At 43.3% G+C, this 18510-nt stretch overlaps 1 protein-coding gene across 1 annotated transcript in view; it reads right to left on the bottom strand.

Annotated features, from left to right (window-relative positions):
* PLEKHA8 (pleckstrin homology domain containing A8) overlaps positions 1 to 18510 on the bottom strand; it is a 61547-nt gene that overhangs the window by 20169 nt on the left and 22868 nt on the right. Inside the window, exons 3-7 of the mRNA XM_040433565.1 lie at positions 15607 to 15762; positions 10967 to 11091; positions 9286 to 9444; positions 5314 to 5354; positions 4246 to 4406 (exon numbers count right to left, since the gene is read on the bottom strand). Of these exons, the coding sequence (XP_040289499.1) occupies positions 4246 to 4406; positions 5314 to 5354; positions 9286 to 9444; positions 10967 to 11091; positions 15607 to 15762 (642 nt within the window). The remainder of the gene's footprint in view (positions 1 to 4245; positions 4407 to 5313; positions 5355 to 9285; positions 9445 to 10966; positions 11092 to 15606; positions 15763 to 18510) is intronic.

Raw genomic sequence — 18510 nt, forward strand, 5'->3', positions numbered from 1 at the left:
GTTGAGATTTTGTTTGAATGCAGCTCTTCGCTTTTTACCGCACTATACCAGTCAATGGAAAGGACGGAGCTCAGTTTAGCCATGGATTGGATCAGGGATGCTCAACATGCGGCCCTCTAGCCGTTGCAAAATTACAACTCCCAGCATGCCCTAATAGTTGTAGGCTGTCCAGGCATGCTGGGAGTTGTAGTTTTGCAACAGCTGGATGGTTGCAGATTGAGCATCCCTGGATTGGATAATCTGCTGTATTGGATGTTATGCTTTATCTTCAGGGAATGTTGAGCCCGCCGACTGAAGGCAAGAAATGATGCAGGACGCATTATCAGTCTTTTTCATCCAAAGTAATTAGGGTATGATTCTTTTCACACTTAGGCCTCTTTCACACGGCCGTTTTTTTTTCCCGTTTACTGGCCGTTTTTTGCGGTCCGTATACGGTCCGTATACGGAACCATTGATTTCAATGGGCCCGCAAAAAAAACGGAATGTACTCCGTATGCATTCCGTTTCCGTTTTTCCGTTCCGTTTTAACATAGAACATGTCCTATATTTGGCCGCAAATCACGTTCCGTGGCTCCATTAAAGTCTATGGGTCCGCAAAAAAACGGAATGCATACGGAAGTGCATCCGTATGTCTTCCGTATCCGTTCCGTTTTTTGCGGATCCATCTATTGAAAATGTTATGCCCAGCCCAATTTTTTCTATGAAATTACTGTATACTGTATTTGCCATACGGAAAAACGGAACGGAAACACAACGGAAACAAAAAACGGAACAACGGATCCGTTTAAAACGGACCGCAAAACACTGAAAAAGACATACGGTCGTGTGCAATAGGCCTTAGGGAAGGTTCTCACACATAGTTTTTTTGGAGGAGGCAAGTTTTTCAGCCTAAACCAGAAATCGATCCAGCAGGGAGAAATATAAGTCCATCATATTTATAGTTCAGATTCCTTTCAAATCCACTTCTGGCTTTAACTTAAAAACCTAAAAGGGAAAATCTGGCTCAAAACCTCCAAAAAAAAACAAAAAACACCCTTAGGCCCCTTTCACACGGGCGAGTATTCCGCGCGGATGCGATGCGGGAAGTGAACGCATTGCACCCGCACTGAATACCGACCCATTCATTTCTATGGGGCTGTTCACATGAGCGGTGATTTTCACGCATCACTTGTGCGTTGCGTGAAAATCGCAGCATGCTCCTCTTTGTGCGTTTTTCACGTAACGCAGGCCCCATAGAAATGAATGGGGTTGCGTGAAAATCGCAAGCATCCGCAAGCAAGTGCGGATGCAGTGCGATTTTCACGCACGGTTGCTAGGAGACGATCGAGATGGGGACCCGATCATTATTATTTTCCCTTATAACATGGTTATAAGGGAAAATAATAGCATTCTGAATACAGAATGCACAGTAAAACATCGCTGGAGGGGTTAAAAATAAATAAATAATAATTTAACTCACCTTAGTCCACTTGATCGCGTAGCCCGGCATCTCCTTCTGTCTTCATCTGATCTCTGTGCAGCAATAGGACCTGTGGTGACGTCACTCCGGGCATCACATGATCTTTTACCATGGTGATGGATCATGTGATGAACAGAATGACGTCACCACAGGTCCTGTTGCTCCACAGAGCTAAGATGAAGACAGAAGGAGATGCCGGGCTACGCGATCAAGTGGACTAAGGTGAGTTAAAAAAAAAATAATTTTTTTTTTAAAGGGAACCTGTCACCGGGATTTTGTGTATAGAGCTGAGGACATGGGTTGCTAGATGGCCACTAGCACATCCGCAATACCCAGTCCCCATAGCTCTGTGTGCTTTTATTGTGTAAAAAAACCCGATTTGATACATATGCAAATTAACCTGAGATGAGTCAGAGCTTGAAAATATGACTCTTCTCTGGTCACACAAGTAAGATATGACTCTTTTATGCTAATTTGCATATGTATCAAATCGTTTTTTTTACACAATAAAAGCACACAGAGCTATGGGGACTGGGTATTGCGGATGTGCTAGTGGCCATCTAGCAACCCATGTCCTCAGCTCTATACACAAAATCCCGGTGACAGGTTCCCTTTAAAAAAAATAAAAAAATATTTAACTCACCTTAGTCCACTTGATCGCGTAGCCCGGCATCTCCTTCTGTCTTCATCTTAGCTCTGTGCAGCAACAGGACCTGTGGTGACGTCATTCTGTTCATCCAATGATCCATCACCATGGTAAAAGATCATGTGATGGATCATGTGATGCCCGGAGTGACGTCACCACAGGTCCTATTGCTGCACAGAGATCAGATGAAGACAGAAGGAGATACCGGGCTACGCGATCAAGTGGACTAAGGTGAGTTAAATTATTATTCATTTATTTTTTAACCCCTCCAGCGCTATTTTACTATGCATTCTGTATTCAGAATGCTATTATTTTCCCTTATAACCATGTTGTAAGGGAAAATAATACAATCTACAGAACGCTGATCCCAAGCCTGAACTTCTGTGAAGAAGTTCGGGTACCAAACAAGCGCGATTTTTCTCACGCGAGTGCAAAACGCATTACAATGTTTAGCACTCGCGCGGAAAAATCGTGGGTGTTCCCGTAACGCACCCGCACATTTTCCCGCAACGCCCGTCTGAAAGAGGCCTTAGAGATCTCTTGTATGGGGTGATGCCAGGCCAGTAATGAGCGCTGATCAATGATGTTCAAGTCAATTGGCCCTTCAGACGCTGAGGAAGGGGAAAGCGTCTCCATGAAACGCGTCTGGTGTGAAATCTTGGATAGATACCCCGTTTCCTATGGACACAAGTGCACTACAAAAGAAGAAGATAAAAAGTTTCCTGCTACCTTAGAAAGACCTCAATACGTCACTGACCTGCGCCTAAAGCTGCAAGTGCGTAACTCTCATATCGAGCCAGCCCTTGAAACCAGCTGGGAAGCACACGTGGGACGCGACAAACTCCATAGTCGGGACGCCGGCACCCAATACGGAGTAGCAACTTATTCGCAAGCCCCCGCAAACAAAGAACCAGGCAAAGGTAAGCCCAGATACTGGGTAGAAAATTTATGAGGCAAAATACTAAGTTATTTAAAGGAGAAATAATGAATTGCACTTAGTAACACACTAAGGACTTTCTATGCTAACATTCTCCATTCGGTTGAATCGCAACATCATTTTGTTGATATAACAAAGACCGCATACACTTTGCAAAAGACTATCAAGTACAAAATAAAAGTTACATATGTGGAGCGCTATCTGTGTATTCAATTTTTGACACACTTTTAACAAATAAGATTAGTCAGTGGCAATATAGAACATGCGTGCATTTTATATTTGGATATAGGATATATATGCAATATTTAGTGTGTTCTTATGAATTGGATATTTATGCAATTTGTATCAAATTGATTTATCAGTTTTGGAGGAGAACTATCATCTGTTTGGATTGAGACCAATTGCACAACTGTCCTCCCCCCTTCTCTAAAATCACAGAATTCTATGGGGAAAATTCAGTGAGGATTTTTTGTGCTATTTCACCTCTATCCAAAAAACATCAATTTTTTATCTGCAATTTTTTATTTATATTTTTAATTTAGTGTATTTTATTAAATTGTTATTCATTATATGTTTGAATAAATTGCGTCCTATATCTTCATATATGAGTGCCCATCCATATTTTTTTACAGTTTTTTTTACATGTTTACTATTTACGTGACTATTATTCCCAGCTAGAGATGAGCGAATTTCCACTTATGAAATTCGTTCACGCTTCGTTTGGAGGTGAATTGCGTTATGGATTCCGTTACCACGGACCATAAAGCAATTCTATGCCTTTAGAGGCATTCCGTTATTCATTCCGCCATAATAGAAATCTATGGGCTGCATAACGGATCAGTCCCGTTTCCGTTATGCAACAGAGGACTCCCCTGCATAACGGAAACGGAAAGGATCCGTTTTGCAGGCCATAGACTTCTATTATGACGGAATGAATAACGGAATGCCTCTAAAGGCATAGAATTGTGTTATAGTCCGTGGTAATGGAATCCTTAACAAAAATTCACCTTTTACCACCAAACGGAGTGTGAACAAATTTCTAAATATGAAACTCGCTCATCCCAGCATCACAAAGGGGGCTGTAGATTTCTCTGGACTGGCCGTGCAATCTCCTGTTGGTGTGCACTTAAAGCACTTTGTGCCAAGGGGTTAACAAGCACATTTATTTATTATAAGCACCGTTCAACAGATCTGTGTCTTTACCTCGTAAATCTTTAGCTTTTTCTTTCTCTGTGGAAGACGCAGGAACAGTCTCAGAAATTTCCATACCAAGGACACGAATGTTTTCAGTTACGGAATGGTCAGAGTGGTTGGTCTCCTCGGTAAAAGAGCCATTTTCAATGTTATTATTCCGCTCCATCTTCCTAAAGGATTAAATGATGGGACATTTGTTAGAGAAAAGACAGACACAAAACAGGAGCTCATACACATCATCTCGTGATACAATAAAATACTCAGAAAAGTGACAGTTCATGCCCGAAGAACAAGTACTGAGGAATGATGCCTCAGCTAACAAGGGGTGTGCATGACTACTGGGGAATATTGGGGTTCAGAATGGAGAAACTACAACTATCCTCATCTTACATCTGGATCTTCTGAAACAGAATTCCAAAAATAAATTAAAGGGGTTGTGACACCATTAAATGCCTTTAATATATATCAGCATGAAACACTACCGTAATTATTTTTGCAAAATGCTCCAGTTTTGAGATATTCTCTATAATTCATTACAATGGTGCCCCCTGGTGTTTAATCTGTTTAATAATGCGCACATCCTCCTACTGAGGTGGTCGCACACACTAAGTTCCATCCTTGCCACCAGCCATAGCTACTGTCAGTAGCAGTGACAATTACAGCAGCAGAAAGGACATGCCCTCTGAACTGAGATAGGGAGAAAGCTGCAGCAGAAAGGACATGCCCTCTGAACGGAGATAGGGAGAAAGCTGCAGCAGAAAGGATATGCCCTCTGAACTGAGATAGGGAGAAAGCTGCAACAGAAAGGACACGCCCTCTGAACGGAGATAGGGAGAAAGCTGCAGCAGAAAGGGCATGCCCTCTGAACTGACATAGGGAGAAAGCTGCAGCAGAAAGGACATGCCCTATGAGCTGCCAGCCTGAAGAGAATCTAGCAGAGCAATGAATGGGGAGATCTCTGGACCATGTGAAGTACAGGGCTGGTTCTAGCTTTGTGAGAAATAGATTGTCGTGTACTATATGATATCTGATTTTCATTTTTTACAAATCCTAGTAAATGTATTATTTTATACACACCTTTGTGCTGAAATCTGACTGGACAAGGTAGATCGACGTACCTAAAATTATTTAAAAAAGTAGATTATAAATGTGAAATTACTTTTAATTTTTTGCTCTTTTTGTTAACCACTCATGTACGTCTTTTATGTTTTTATAAAGACCGCTTTCAAACGTGTGGTTCCATGAAAATTACAGGGAATCTGTCATCTGGATTTAGTGTCCATAACTGCAGGTAGGGAGTCCAGATCACTACTGTTTATTTTTATACTGCACCCTTATTTTTATACTGCACCCCTCTCACCCTGTTGGGAGTGACAGACATAAAAGGGAGGACCCGAGTGCGAGCTTAGCAGATCTAAAAACGTATTACAAAAGAGATTTAAGGGTACACAGTGGGGGGAACGGGGGGAAAGCTGAACTAAAAAAAAGTAGCGATGTGGACTCCTAGTCTTCAGTCCTACTCCTAAATCAAGAGTAACAGATCCCTTTAAGAGAGTAGGTCAGCAACAGACCTTTTAGGGAGTGAATCTGGTGCACCAACAAGGCTTCGAAAAATTATTTGCATCCTCCCCTCTAAATTCTCAGCTGCCTGATTAGGGTGTGGAAGTATTCTTATACAGTTGCAAGAAAAAGTATGTGAACCCTTTGAAATGCTATGGATTTCTGCACAAATTGGTCATAAAATGTGATCTGATCTTCATCTAAGTCACAACAATAGACAATCACAGTCTGTTTAAACTAATAACACACAAAGAATTACACTGCGTGCAGAATTATTAGGCAAATGAGTATTTTGACCACATCATCCTCTTTATGCATGTTGTCTTACTCCAAGCTGTATAGGCTCGAAAGCCTACTACCAATTAAGCATATTAGGTGATGTGCATCTCTGTAATGAGAAGGGGTGTGGTCTAATGACATCAACACCCTATATTAGGTGTGCATAATTATTAGGCAACTTCCTTTCCTTTGGCAAAATGGGTCAAAAGAAGGACTTGACAGGCTCAGAAAAGTCAAAAATAGTGAGATATTTTGCAGAGGGATGCAAAATATTGAGAACCTGTGGTCCATCATCAAATGTGAGATTTACAAGGAGGGAAAACAGTACACCTCTCTGAACAGTGTCTGGGAGGCTGTGGTTGCTGCTGCACGCAATGTTGATGGTGAACAGATCAAAACACTGACAGAATCCATGGATGGCAGGCTTTTGAGTGTCCTTGCAAAGAAAGGTGGCTATATTGGTCACTGATTTGTTTTTGTTTTGTTTTTGAATGTCAGAAATGTATATTTGTGAATGTTGAGATGTTATATTGGTTTCACTGGTAAAAATAAATAATTGAAATGGGTATATATTTGTTTTTTGTTAAGTTGCCTAATAATTATGCACAGTAATAGTCACCTGCACACACAGATATCCCCCTAAAATAGCTAAAACTAAAAACAAACTAAAAACTACTTCCAAAAATATTCAGCTTTGATATTAATGAGTTTTTGGGGTTCATTGAGAACATGGTTGTTGTTCAATAATAAAATGAATCCTCAAAAATACAACTTGCCTAATAATTCTGCACTCCCTGTAAATGTTACCATGTTTTTATTGAACACACCATGTAAACGTTCACAGTGCAGGTGGAAAAAGTATGTGAACCCCTAGACTAATGACATCTCCAAGAGCTAATTGGAGTGAGGTGTCAGCCAACTGGAGTCCAATCAATGAGATGAGATTGGAGGTGTTGGTTACAGTTGCCCTGCCCTATAAAAAACACACACCAGTTCTGGGTTTGCTTTTCACAAGAAGCATTGCCTGATGTGAATGATGCCTCGCACAAAAGAGCTCTCAGAAGACCTACGATTAAGAATTGTTGACTTGCATAAAGCTGGAAAGGTTTAAAAAATTATCTCCAAAAGCCTTGCTGTTCATCAGTCCACAGTAAGACAAATTGTCTATAAATGGAGAAAGTTCAGCACTGCTGCTACTCTCCCTAGGAGTGGCCGTCCTGTAAAGATGACTGCAAGAGCACAGCGCAGACTGTTCAATGAGGTGAAGAAGAATCCTAGAGTGTCAGCTAAAGACTTACAAAAGTCTCTGGCATATGCTAACATCCCTGTTAGCGAATCTACGATACGTAAAACACTAAACAAGAATGTATTTCATGGGAGGATACCACAGAGGAAGCCACTGCTGTCCAAAAAATACATTGCTGCACGTTTACACTTTGCGTAAGAGCACCTGGATGTTCCACAGCAGTACTGGCAAAATATTCTGTGGACAGATGAAACCAAAGTTGAGTTGTTTGGAAAAAACACACAACACTGTGTGGAGAAAAAGAGGCACAGCACACCAACATCAAAACTTCATCCCAACTGTGAAGTATGGTGGTGGGGGCCTGGACGGATTGCTGCGTCAGGGCCTGGACGGATTGCTATCATCGAAGGAAAAATGAATTCCCAAGTTCATCAAGACATTTTGCAGGAGAACTTAAGGCCATCTGTCCACCAGCTGAAGCTCAACAGAAGATGGGTGTTGCAACGGGACAACGACCCAAAGCATAGAAGTAAATCAACAACAGAATGGCTTAAACAGAAGAAAAAACACCTTCTGGAGTGGCCCAGTCAGAGTCCTGACCTCAACCCGATTGAGATACTGTGGCATGACCTCAAGAAAGCGATTCACACCAGACATCCCAAGAATATTGCTGAACTGAAACAGTTCTGTAAAGAGGAATGGTCAAGAATTACGTCTGACCGTTGTGCACGTCTGATCTGCAACTACAGGAAATGTTTGGTTGAAGTTATAGCTGCCAAAGGAGGTTCAACCAGTTATTAAATCTAAGGGTTCACATACTTTTTCCACCTGCACTGTGAATGTTTACATGGTGTGTTCAATAAAAACATGGTAACATTTAATTCTTTGTGTGTTATTAGTTTAAGCAGACTGTGATTGTCTATTGTTGTGACTTAGATGAAGATCAGATCACATTTTATGACCAATTTGTGCAGAAATCCATATCCTTCCAAAGGGTTCACATACTTTTTCTTGCAACTGTAGATGCCCTAATATTAAAGGTTCAACTCCATGATGCGGCTGGCCCCATGTGTGCGAGCCACACCCACCTACAAACTATGATCGCATGATCTTACCACGGTGGGCATGGACCGTCCGCACCATGGAATTATACCCTGAAAGACACGTTATATAGATATGCCATGTTAAGGCTTATGGACATCACTCAAGAAGGGAAGAATATCCCCTGCTCCTAAGAGGATGAGACTTAGGCTGCTTTCACATCTGCATTTTCCTTTCCGGTATGGAGATCCAGCAGAGGATCTCAAAACCGGAGGTTTGTCCCCAGTTTTGTCCCCATTCATTTTCAATGATGCGGATGCAGCCAGTTGCATTATTCAAACGGATGCGGACACCAAAAACACATGTGAACGTAGCCTTAGTTTGAAGATATTTTATCCTAATGAGAAATTCTCTTTTCATATTGATGACCTATCCTCAGGATGACCCCTTTAAGGCTGGGTTCACATGCGCACATCCGTCTCTTCCGGCGGAGGAACAGACTGACGGAATTCGCTGCATCTGGCATACAGGCCGGCTTTCAGCCGGACAAAAAAATACTACACGCAGCATTTTTTGTCTGGTTGAAAGTCGGCATATATACCGGAAAGCGGGCAGATCCCATTACAGTGAATGGGGATCCGGCAGTGCACAATGGTATCCGGCTATGCTAGATAAAGGGAACTCCAGCAGTCTTTTCCTCCGCTGGAACAGACTGCCAGAGTTCAAAGCGCATATGTAAGCCCATAGGGGAACTCAACCTAAATTTTTCTGGTCTTTTTCTTTCTTTTCAGGCACAGACACATGACTTGCAATCACTAACCATAAAAACACACATTGCCAAGTTTATGACCTTGACTTCCCAGCGGACGCTTTTAGGAGGCTATCCATGCAGCTTATGACTAATGCGGGCTGTCAAACACTACCTTGTTCGGTCTAAGGGCAGAGAGATGAGGAGATTCGGGGGGACTGGTGTACATGAGGCGAGAGGTGAAGGTGTTATTTGCAATCTTCATGCACTCCTCCAGGGTTTTCAGGAAGGTATTGCATGTTGACTTCAAAAGAGCTCCCATATTAAGGTCCTCCTATTACAACGGCAAAAACACATTTCCTGTTACAAAGTGGTTCTCTTTATACCAATCACCAATAACCTTAAAATTAACTGCCTAATAGGTCGCCCCTCACGCCGCTAAACCCTAACTGACTTGTCGAGGAATGGCTTCCCCAAGCACATATTAAGATTAATTCACTCAAGGTCCTGTAGAACCTCTCTTAGAAGAGGAATGAGAAGTTTCATGTCAATCCTACAATGGCAAAGTCCATTGCCTGATTCAAAAAGAGATTCAGCTGGGATGTACGTTATACGTACATCCCAGTGGAGAAACTGAGAAAGGTTGGATACACTAATGAAATCACTACATTCAGAGAAGGGCTTATCTATGAGACACAGGTTTATGAGATTTTGCTTACAGGAGTAGAAATTTACGGCCAACACTAAGGGTACAGCCACGTGTTCAGGTTTTTTGATGCAGTTTTTAAAGCCAAAACCGGGAGTGGATTGAAAAAAAATAAAATTGTGGAGAAGTTGCATCTGTTCTTAAAGGAATGGGGGGAAGGAACACCCCACTTAGCCAGACCTGTAAAGGAAAGATGACTTACCTGCTTCCCAGCGCCGGTTCCCTGCTTCTTCTCCTCCAGCCTGCAATGCTCTGCTGGGCTCCCTCGATGTCAACATCTGGTTTGACATTGCCGCAGCCAATCACTGGCCACGGCAGTTACATCATAAAGTCCACATGATGCGAGTGGATCTGGTTTCCGCTGCGGCCAGTGATTGCCTGCGAAAATGTCAAACTGGATGCCGACATCGAGGGAGCCCAGTGTAGCATTGCAGGCCTGGAAGAAAAGGAGCAGGGAACCAGTACTGGGAAGTAGGTAGGTCATCTTTCCTCTACAGGTTCGGCCAAGTGGAGGGTTTGCCAAAACCCCCACATTCTTGCACAACCCATTTAATACTTTATCTCCTGCTATGATCCCAACCTGATTATGGCTTCAAAATCTGCATTAAAAAGCCCGACTATGTGGCTGCATCCTTAGGCTGGGTTTCCATGTTCAGGTTTTCTTTTTCAAAATCTTTCTTTTTTTTTTCTTTTTATTATCATTTTGAATATATAACAGCAACGTAGGCGATACGGGTTACAAATATAGAAGTAGTAGTGGAAAGTGCAATGGGATGTATACTAATGACAATCAGCCTTTACAGAACTGGTAAACCTTTGTGCTATTACAATGCATTGGTCGCCAAGTAGACGAAATCTAGAAACAGATCACAAGTGAACAATAACAGCAGGTGCCATTTGGCTATTAGACTTATTGTTGTGATGCAGTTTTTGAAGCCAAAACCAGGAGCGGATCATAAAAGGAGCGCAAGTATAAAAGACAGATACTACCTCGCCTCTTTTCTGAATTCACTCCTGGTTTTGGCAAAAAAAAAAAAACTGCATCAGAAAACCTGAACGTGGAAACCCAGCCTCATTCACCACTACCACGTGTCTAGCTCTGAAGACAGATTGCAAGCACAGGAAACACGGCCGGCTCAGGGGTACATACCAGAGATTCAGATGTGCCTAGAACAGAGCCGTCTTTCGTCTTATTCACTTGCTGGACCAAGATATCGCAGTACAGCCTTAGTTCGGACATCTTTTTTTTAAGAGATTCTGTGCTGTCACTAAAGTCTGTGGAAGAAAAAAAAACTGCATAAATACATACAGTAATAAAAGAATATTAATAATATAAAACCACTAATGAGGTCATAGCAGAATGCTAGTGAAAATATCCCTTGCGTCACCATGAAGAGGGGCTGTCCCACCAGGACATATTCATTTACTAGGTTAGTACTGGAATCAGTTTTAAAAATATTCTTACGTGTCTAGACATTGGCATTACATACGTGTTATGGCACCCCTGGGGGTTCCTTTGATTCGAGGGAATGCTCAGACGTGTCAGATCTGCCTATGGCAAACTTGGTGTGGATTTTCTTTTAAAGAATCTACAGCAGAAATCTGAGTCGGACTTGGATTTTTGCCATGGATGTGCCTGCGGGCCTGGCGCATCAGCCATTTAATGGGGCTAATCTGTGACTTTTCCGTGCAAATAATGAATATGCTGTGAAATTTAAAAGCTTAAAGGGGTTGTCCGAGAAAAATCTAGCACTGTAAATCTGATGGGCAGCAATATAGAACTAAGCTAAGCAAGTTTTAGGCAAAAAAATATCTATTTCCTCATTTCCCTGGTTCTCTTCTGGCCCTTTGTTTACCTGCAATAACAACAATCTCTGCCCCTCCTCCTGCTCTGCTAAGGGAGTGGATACAAGTGTTGCCCCGAAGTGACATGTCTGCCTGCTGGGACACTCAGCAGCATGTTGTATGTGTAGGACTACAAGTCCCAGCTGTACAATAACACTGCTGATACACAGAGGATCTAACCCCCTACCTGTTCTTGTGCAATGCTCTGCAGAACTCATCTGTCAGCAACGGTGCCCAGCATTTGTCTCCGCACTGCCTGCAGCTACTCAGTAAAGCCTTCAGCCCTGAGTCTGTGCAGCTGAAGGGGTTAATGTTTTTCCGTAAGAATCCAGGGAGAGAGCAATAAGCAGCAGCTGGCAGTGCAGGGGGGTGTACAGGCACATATCTGCTCTCTTGTGCCGGAAACATCATCAGAGCAGGGAGAGAGGCTGACATCACAGGTCATGTGACCCTCAGTGAAATCTGAGAAACCAGCCACTGGAGATAAAGTAAGTGAATTGTAAAGTCCTTACATTTGCCTAGTTAGAAACATACAAAGAACAAAAAAAATAACTCAGACAACCCCTTTAAGGGGTACCTGTCAGCAGATTTGAAACTATGAAACTGGCTGACCTGCTGTATGTGCGCTTGGCAGCTGAAGGCATCTGTGTTGGTCCCATGTTCATAAGTAGCCAGATTGCTGAGAAAATTATGTTTTAATACATGCAAATGAGTCTCTAGGAGCAACAGGGGCGTTGTCGTTACACCTAGAGGCTCTGCTTTCTCTGCAACTGCCACATCCTGACCACTTTGATTGACAGGCAGTAAAAACTTAATCACGCCTACCTGGTCCTGTCAATCAAAGTGCAGAGGGCACAGCAGCTGCAGAGAGAGCAGAGCTTCTAAGTGGAACGGCAACGCCCCCGCTGCTTCTAGAGGCTCATTTGCATATATTAAAACATAATTATTCTCAGCAATGAGGACACATATGAACATGGGACCAAAACAGACACCTTCAGCTGCCAAGTGCACATACAACTGGTCAGTCCGGTTCTTAGGTACAAATCTGCTGACAGATGTCCTTTAAGCTTCTTCATTATTCTGTACAGATTCTCCTTTCTTTTTTTTTCCCGCTCCATACAAATGTCAGCAGGAATAATCACTGTCCTTGCGATGTCTGAAACATTATATCTGGGACACAATGAGGACGTCTTACCACTTATACATCATTTTACTGGAACAAAAAATAAATAAAAAATTTATTGGGGCAAACTTCATGCATCCTATTTTCTGAGCTATTACTAAATCTTTCCCATGTAGACATTAAATCATGAGCTGACGTAATACAGTCAAAATACATCACTCATCTAAGGAAAAGTGGAATTTAAATAATATAGGTCATAACCGGCTGCAGAAAGTTTGCTTACTACGGAATAATATCCTGTCTGAAGCACGGGATTTGAGGAGGTGGCAGGTCACCAATTCGGAGATTTCATCTTCTGATTAAAACGTGTAATCTGCAGTTTAACAGATGTGGCATCAGACATATGCAGCGAGGAGGAATCCTAAGCGTCTCCACTGCGCCACGTGAAATATATACCATTATAATGGTGATTGGGAATTAATTACATCAAGGACTAAAGTATACTGGGCATCAGGGGTGTGGAAATCGTATCGACCGACGCCTGGGACATGCAGTTCCGGGCGCCGGGCAGGTAGTTTGTTCAATAGCTTAGCCCTGCTGCGGGCAAGTAGCAGGGCTGAGATGGCTTTGTTTACCAGAGCAGTGGATCGGCGACAAGCTGGGCGTGGAGAGGTGTTCCCATGGTGATGGGGACGCTTGAAGTTAAAATATACCATCAGATTGGAGAAAACTCCGATCCGATTGTATATTCTAAACCCGAGGTGTTCCCATGGTTATGGGAGGGGCTATAAGCATAAGCAATGCGCTGCACAGACCTTGAGTTACAAGAAGAAGGAGCGCCGGGTGGCCACAGCACATGTAAGTATAATGCTGCTGAGTAACTGACCATGGCAACAGGACTTCAGTAGCGTCCTGGCTGCCATGGTAAGCGATCGGACTCCACTGGGACTCAGATCGGAACTGCCGCTGCCACCAATTATTAGGGGGGAATGGCGCACTGCCCACCAATGATTTTAATACGGTGGGGGGTAGAAACATTCCCGGCACCCGACCTCTGACAGGGAGCTGTGATCACATTAAGGCCTCGTTCACACCAGGCAGTGCTGTCCAAAATGCACTGCACCGCACCAGCTAACCATATTGTGGGGCAAGAGGGGGCGTAGTGGTCTGTTGAAGTGATTGGCACCATAACCATGCCCAACGGCTGCAATGCGATCGGCTGCACAGGATCGCAAGGTACATTATGCCTGCAGTCCAGTCCAAACAAAATGCCATTTTGACCGGACATCAGGCATAATTGTGCCTTGCGATCCCGTGCATCTGATCGCCTGCGGCTACGGTGCCATTCACTTCAATGGATCGTCACGCCCCCTACTGCCCCACAATATAGTGAGCCGGCCGCGATGTAGTGCATTCTGGACAGAATCATCTGGTGTGAACGAGGACTAAACTTAGAGTCATTTCACACCACAAAGACTGGAACGCAAGCCAGCCACCTCCCTGCATAAGGAGGCGTGGCGGTGCATTGAAATATGGTTTTGATTTTAAAAATTTTTTTGTATCAGGACAAGTAGATTGTCATGAGGGACAAGTAGATCGAGCCCCCGCTTTAGTCCTTCGACAATTTGTTTTTTTAAAATTTCCACACCCCTGTGGGCTCCATCTACATGGAAGGAATGTCAAGATGTGACCACTATTCCATTTACGCCAGGGCTCCAGGCTCAGAAAAAATAACGTGGGCGCCTCTGGTAGCCACGTCTAAAAGTTTAGGAGCAAAATGGTTGCCATCTCTTCTATGTATAGAAAATTCATAATTTTTTCTATGTACAAACAAGAAAGATCATTTCCCCTAGATGGGCAACCAAATAATAAACTGCAACAGATTTTACAATCAGTCATTTTCTTTAAAACCCCTTTTTAAATAGAAATCTAGCCCAAAAATCTGATGTTGCCAGGGGAAGCCACGTGTGGCCCAGCAGCAGCCACTCACACTCACAGATGGGGTCCCAAGCGAACAAATGGCCCAGGGATTATTGATTTATTTAATTTTTTTTTGAGGGGCGGATGAAAGAAATAGCAATTCTGCCATTGTTTTTTTTAATAACATTCACCATGCAATTTAAATAATGTTCACTTTATTCTATGGGTTGTTATGATTCCTGCGATACCATATATGTGTATTATTCATTTTGTGTTTCACTTTTTAAAGAAAAAAAATAAAAAATATATTTTTTTTTTAAATGAGGACACACAAAAAACCTTATTAAACTTTATTAACTTATTTTTAGTCCCACTAGAGGACTCCACAATGCAATCATTTGATTGCTTCTATATAGCTTTAGAACGTGCAGTATAACATGCAGAAACACGCACATGTCCATAGCTAGACTCCCAGGTGCCATGGCAACTATCAATGTGGAGATAAAGTGCTCCCGAGCGACCGATGGGGGCAGAAGGTGCACCCTCCCTTTGACAAACCACTTAGATGATGCAGTTGTTATTGACTGCAGCATCTAAGGAGTTCAATGGCTGGGACTGGAGCACCATTGGGTGGCACCTGCAGCTCCTGTGTCATTCAATGGATACATCTGCAGTAAAGCACCACTAAAAGGGATTAAAGAGGTTCTCCAGTAGGTCATTTCCTTATCGCTCCTGTGTCAGTGCTTCCTGGGTAGCCGCTGTGCCTAGCGGAACTGGCTAAGTGGTTATCTCCTGTGGGTTGAGAGGGACCAGGAAATAGAGACCGACTGGGACCTGGGAAGCACAGGAACATGAGCAGTGGGGGTGAGTGAGGGGATTATGATGTGATATGAAACACTTACCTTTCTCCTTCTTTGTTCTGATGTCTGTTATACAGGCTTTTGCAGAACCCAATGCGACAAGCCACTGTTGTCGTTCTGCTGCCGTCCTGGCTTTCAGATAGAAGTACTGCTCCCCTGGAATCGCTAGATCCATCCGAGTATTATCCGTGGAATGCACTGTCGGAGCAGAAATGTATACATTCATACAATATACAGGGCATTGTGTGCATTTACATGATCTTGTGGACGAGTAAAAAAAATGCCAAATATTTAAAGGGTAACTAAAACTTTGATGAAAACGTGAAGGGGCAGCAGTGCTGCTAAGAGTGCTCCCTCCCAGCCCCGTTTACTTTCATGGAGTATGGATCCACAGAGAGCATATGGGATCCGTTCTCTGCATGATCTGAAAGTCAGTGATCGGAGCAGCACTGCTGTCCCTTCACGTTTTCATCATAAGTTTCGTTACCCTTAAAGGGGTTGTCTCACTTCAGCAAGTGGCATTTATTATGTAGAGAAAGTTAATACAAGGCACTTACTAATGTATTGTTATTATCCATATTGCTTCCTTTGCAGGCTAGACAAATTTTTCCATCACATGATACACCTCTCGTCTCCATGGTTACGACCACCTTTCAATCCAGCATCGGTGGCTGTGCCTGCACACTATAGGAAAAAGCACTGGCCTCTCCGGTGGCCGGGACAATAGGAGTGCACATAGGCCAGCGCTTTTTCCTATAGTGTACAAGCACGGCCACCGATGCTGGACTGAAAGGTGGTCATAACCCTGGAAATGAGAAGAGTATAATGTGATGGAAAAAATCAGTCTAGCCAGAAAAGGAGGCAATATGGACAATCACAATGCATTAGTAAGTGCCTTGTATTAAACTTTTTCTACATAATAAATGCTATTTGCTGAAGTGAGACAACCCCTTTAAAGAACTTTTACGAAATAAAAAAATATAGAATAAAAAGAAAAATACATTTGACTAGGTCCTGGAATTGTCCACTTCTGTTGACTTGCTACATGCTCCATTCAGCCATTTGTAACTGATGTGCATTTCTGTAAAATCTTGATGACAATACAAGCCCTGTTGGGACTGGCACTCGTCTGGGGACCTGAACTGCAAATGGTTGGAGTATTACCAGATAACCAAACAGATTTGCCTTTCAATAGTCTATAAAAACTAGAAGACATCTATCTCTGTGGAAGCTGTAAGGACAGCCATGTTTGTTAGAAATCCAGAATCAGAAGAAAAGCAACTCTATGGTCGGTGTATATGGCGTTTTTGTTATATTTTAGGGAGTAATGCTCTCTAAGTGGTTGTATCTTTTGTGAGAACAGCTTTCATTCTGGTAGATTCATTAGGACACGTCCATTTTCCCAGTGGTGGCTGCTGCATGTCTGGTCAGAAGTGGTTTCAAGTCAGAGAACCCAAGTGGTGATGACCAATGGCTGAGATGGCTTCATCTTTGGGAAACAATTCCTTTAAAAACAAATTGTGGCCAGACAAGCTAAAATAGGTAAAGGTTGGCCCAGGAACAACATTTTACAACTACCCGCAGGACAGTGATAGCTTGAGAAAGGCCTCATTGCGCTGGGCTGAAAGGTTGAGGTTAGGGGTGAATAAAGCAGTTCCAGCACTCTTTTCACTCATTTTTTGGAGTGCTGCTTCATCTGTTCTTTGTGTACTCACAGGATAGATAAGTGTATGATCACTAGGGGTTTGAATGCTGGGAACCCAACCACTGTGTCCGAGTCCCCTGTGTGAATGCATGACCACCATTGACTGTCTATCCGACTGCCGGATGCAGCGCTCTGCTATCTCCACTAGGGATTCTTCGGGCCTGTACCTAAAATGTTTCTTTCAGCCAAACTGTGGAGAGAAGACACTTTGAGCATCTGACACAATTCCATCTGACATCGTGTGAACGCCTGACTGACTCATGGTTCTTCCTCTCATTTCAGGACCGCGCCTTTTTTTTTCCATTCGGAGCACATCCAGTCATGATGTCAGAGGAAGAACTCTCAGTCAATCGGGTGGTCAAGTCATCCCGACTGGGATTGCGGAACTGGTCGGGTAAGTACTGTACAAAGTGTCTTCTCACCACAGGTTAGCAAAGAGTCATTTTAGGTATAGGCCTGGAGAACCTCTGTAATGGAGTGGAGGGCACACTTCAGCACTATCGCTCCATTCACCCAGGGGATTCAAAGACCTGTGATCACGTGGGTAGGTGATAAATGTAGTTTGTGGGGCTACCCTTTATGAATATAAATCATATATGGTCGAAATAATAGAAAACTACTGTAAACACTACTGAAAACGAGTGCCACATTTTCAGCTGTTACACCAAAAACGAGTCGGGCTGCAGAGGTCCTTCTTGGAAAAGTGGTGAAGGTGTCAGAAAAACGCTAAAGTTGCAAATCAGGACTGGCGAAAAAATCTGTGACTTTTGTACACCAGAAAACTGTTGTAGAAGCTTAAGGGCTCTTTCACACCTGCGTTGTTGTCTTCCGGCATAGAGTTCCGTCGTCGGGGCTCTATGCCGGAAGAATCCTGATCAGGATTATCCTAATGCATTCTGAATGGAGAGAAATCCGTTCAGGATGCATCAGGGTGTCTTCAGTTCCGGAACGGAACGTTTGTTGGCCGGAGAAAATACTGCAGCATGCTGCGCTTTTTGCTCCGGCCAAAAATCCGGAACACTTGCCGCAAGGCCGGATCCGGAATTAATGCCCATTGGAAGGCATTGATCCGGATCCGGCCTTAAGCTAAACGTCGTTTCGGCGCATTGCCGCATCCGACATTTAGCTTTTTCAGAGTGGTTACCATGGCTGCCGGGACGCTAAAGTCCTGGCAGCCATGGTAAAGTGTAGTGGGGAGCGGGGGAGCAGTATACTTACCGTCTGTGCGGCTCCCCGGGCGC

The sequence above is a fragment of the Bufo bufo genome, chromosome 5 (assembly GCF_905171765.1).
Source record: "Bufo bufo chromosome 5, aBufBuf1.1, whole genome shotgun sequence".
NCBI classification, from domain to species: Eukaryota; Metazoa; Chordata; class Amphibia; order Anura; family Bufonidae; genus Bufo; species Bufo bufo.